Below are 3,849 nucleotides of genomic sequence, written 5' to 3'. Positions count from 1 at the left end.
TTCTTCATTTACTTTATATTCTTCATTTACTTTATATTCTTCATTTACTTTATATTCTTCATTTACTTTTTATTCTTCATTTACTTTTTATTCTTCATTTACTTTATATTCTTCATGTAGAAATTTTCTTAGTTTGCTTTTTTTAATTCTCTACGTTGTGTGGGTTGAATTTTATAAGATAAACTCCAGGTAAATCTGGGTTCCTAAGTTAGTACTTTACATTTAGGTGTAACCCTGGTACTAAAATCTGAATGATTTATGTGAGGTCTGCAAGGTTTATAAACAGCTCCCCAGCTGTGAATGGTACCTGGAGTAAGGTTTAAACCCGCTCTTGTGAACACAGATAAATATACTCTAAAGTGAGTGTTCTTAGAGTTTTTAAAAATATCTGGGAAACTTAAAATGTCAAATGAAAAGTTCAGAAAAAAACAGAATGAAAACAAACACATTTATAAATACTTCACCAGCTTATGAAAAAGGAAAGGAATTGAGTTTTTGCCACAATCTCAATTTTTTTTATCTCTTATCTTTGCAAACTGATATTTCAAACAGAATTGATAGTTTGAAATATCAAAACTTTTTGATATTGGATTGTAAAGATATGCGGATCAGAAAATAAGAGTTTGATGCAAAAACTCAGTTCGTTCAGATAAAAATGTGAATAATTTACGAAAAAATTTAAGAAATATACTTTGAACTAACTTCTACTACTTAAAACTTTAATCAAACGAAAAAGATGAAAATCCTCGAAAATGTTCTTAAATAGTATTTAGGTGATAACTATGTAAATAAATATATTCAATATCCCGCAGATAAATATACAAATGTTAGAGTCCATAAGGGTTCAATAAATAGATCAGGTGTTCCGGACCCCTCCCCCCACCCCACTCCTCCTCCTGCCCCTCCCTTCCCTCTCCTAGATTCTTCTAACAGATTATGAATCATAGAAAATCATGAAACTTTTAACAAAAAAGTATTTTTATGATTATTCAAACAAACTGCAGAAGAATATCAATTATATGTTTAAAAAGACTGTCGTCTATGTATTTTCTAGGGAACATCAATTTAAAAAAAATGCCATACCCGATTCACAACAGAACCCTTTAATTAAACCTTTATCTGAGTAATAAAGAGTTGATATCTTTGTTTTTCTATCTTTAAAAGAGAACATTTTCTATAATTTCTTTTGTTCTGGACATAGATTCCTTTAAAATTGAAACATCAATATTAAAAACAAAAATATTTTTCAACCATTTTTGACCAAACTTGTCAGTTGTGAGTGTTCCATTGTAAATCGGACATTTAACTCTTTCATTGGAGCTAGGGTCACATTTAGCCAATTTATTTATGTTATTTGTTTATCTATATTTATAAAGTTCCCCCACATCCCTTGTCTATAAACTCTAAAAGTTTTTATCATATCATTTCATTTTTGTTACAATTTAATTTTAAGTTTTAGTTAATAATCATTTTTCATTTTAAGTTTGTAAATACTTAAATAAAAATTTGGTGGTTTTGTTTCACTTAGGATTAGAAGAGTAGGATTAAGGAAGGATTTAAGGATTATAGAAATATAATTCACTTAGGATTATAAGAGTAGGATTAAGGAAGGATTTAAGGATTATAGGAATATGATTCACTTAGGATTAGAAGAGTAGGATTAAGGAAGGATTTAAGGATTATAGGATTATGATTCACTTAGGATTAGAAGAGTAGGATTAATGAAGGATTTAAGGATTATAGGAATATACTTAGGATTAGAAGAGTAGGATTAATGAAGGATTTAAGGATTATAGGAATATGATTCACTTAGGATTAGAAGAGTAGGATTAATGAAGGATTTAAGGATTATAGGAATATAGTTCACTAAGGATTAGAAGAGTAGGATTAAGGAAGGATTTAAGGATTACAGGGATATGAATCACTAAGGATTAGATGAGTAAAAGATTTGGTTCTATGTTTACCTGAATAGAGAAAGATTGACTGGTTCCTCTATCTCCAGGTACAGATATCATCATAGAGCGTGTACTGCTCGGGTTCAGCATCTCCTGATGCTCTAAACCTATACTTCCTTCCCCCATACCCTCACTCAAATCAAAACTAAAGTTCTCTGGTATATATCTGGATAAATCATCAAGGTTGTAGTACAGGACCCCCGTCTCCTCCCCACTTGAGATGGTGGGGATGGTTGTGGTTGTGTATGTGAGGGAAGGGAGGGAGGTAGTGTTTGACATGGTTCTAATATTCCCGGAGCTGGTGATTATCACATTCTCATCTTCTTTCTTTACAAACTCCTCTCCGATCATATCTATGGTTTTGTTCTGGAGTGAGTAGTCGTAGGACTGGTACTCCAGGGTCTCAGCTGCTTCCGTCAGATAGGACGTCATCTTCTCCATGTACCCCTAGACACTGAGGATACAGAAGGTCCTGCAAAGTTTGACAATGTAAAAGTAATAACGGAATGAAACATTCCTGAGTAAAATCCATTTAAATTGAACATTATGGTATGAGTGTAAGATACTTACTGCAATATCGCTTTCATCTACTCGTGTTTATAGTTAACAGTCTTGATCAACATCTTTGCTTTCTATTCGAACCAGTAGTACAAGTGTTAAGAGCCTTTACTCTAGACTTTCCCAGCTTTCACGTACATGAGGCGCCCCGCGACCAACAAAATATTGCTTTCACCTCTCTAGCAGTTTACAAGCAACTGGAAAGCTGGAGAATTCATTTCTCGGCAGATTTGTCCAAGTAGTTCGTAACGAACCATAGAAGGAAGGAGGTGTACTGGGAGCCAGGGCCGGAGCCGGAGTTATTTTTAATGCAGGCTAACCTTAGTTCATTACGCTGGGTCCGTGTTTTAAATCTCCGGGTACGGTATTGGCTCCAGGTCCTGCTTACACCTGCTCTGATTGGTCGGGTAGTCGGAGCTGTAGCTTCCACGGTGCGGGATCCGGTCTGTACACCGAGTATACTGAATAGAGAGAATATATAGATCCGACCCTTCCCTGGCACGCTTCCCGTAACCCCCACCCCCTCTTAGTACCTATACCCCCCTTACCTATACCCATACTTACCTCCCTTCCCTCCCGAATCCCCCCTCCCTTCTTTCCCATGCCATGCATCTCTCATTTATACCCTTCCATATCTATCCCATCCTTCCCATATCTATGTATATATACGTATACCTTCATATACCAATTTATACATATTATACCCTCTTATACCTATATACATATACCTTCCTATACCTATACATAAACCTTCCTATACCTATATACATATACCTTCCTATACAGATACATATACCTTCCTATACCTATACACATATACATTCCTATACCCTTTATACATAAACCTTCCTATAATATTCATATACCTTCCTAGACCTATACATATACCTTCCTATATCTATATTCATATACCTTCCTATTCCTATACATACACCTTTCTATACCTTCCTAATCCTATACATATACCTTCCTATACCTATACATATACCTTCCTATATCTATTCATATAACTTACTATACCTATATACATATACCTTACTATACCTATACATATACCTTCCTATACCTATACATATACCTTCCTCTATACCTATACATATACCATCCTATACCTATATATATACCTTCCTATCCTATACCTATACATATACCTTCCTATACCTATACATATACCTTCCTATACCTATGCACGTACCTTCCTATACCTTCCTATACCTTTACATATACATTCTTATACCTAAACATATACCGTCCTATATCTACACATATACCGTCCTATATCTATCCATATACCTTCCTATACCTATACATATACCTTCCAATACCTATGCATATA

The 3,849-nt window shown here is 34.3% G+C and overlaps 1 protein-coding gene across 1 annotated transcript; it reads right to left on the bottom strand.

The window, feature by feature from the left end:
* Window positions 1–1,916: 1,916 nt before the first annotated feature.
* On the bottom strand, window positions 1,917–3,228 carry LOC111709552 (uncharacterized). Its single transcript, XM_023483280.1, has 2 exons — window positions 2,526–3,228; window positions 1,917–2,427 (listed from the first exon to the last, which is right to left on the bottom strand). Exon 2 carries the CDS (start codon window positions 2,394–2,396, stop codon window positions 1,932–1,934), a length of 465 nt encoding a protein of 154 aa, XP_023339048.1. The 5' UTR covers window positions 2,397–2,427; window positions 2,526–3,228; the 3' UTR covers window positions 1,917–1,931.
* Between the last annotated feature and the right edge of the window lie 621 nt (window positions 3,229–3,849).

This window comes from Eurytemora carolleeae, unplaced genomic scaffold (assembly GCF_000591075.1).
Source record: "Eurytemora carolleeae unplaced genomic scaffold, Eaff_2.0 scaffold978, whole genome shotgun sequence".
Lineage (NCBI taxonomy): Eukaryota > Metazoa > Arthropoda > Copepoda > Calanoida > Temoridae > Eurytemora > Eurytemora carolleeae.
Note: the sequence above shows the minus strand (reverse complement) of the source record. Positions and strands in the feature narration are given on the sequence as shown.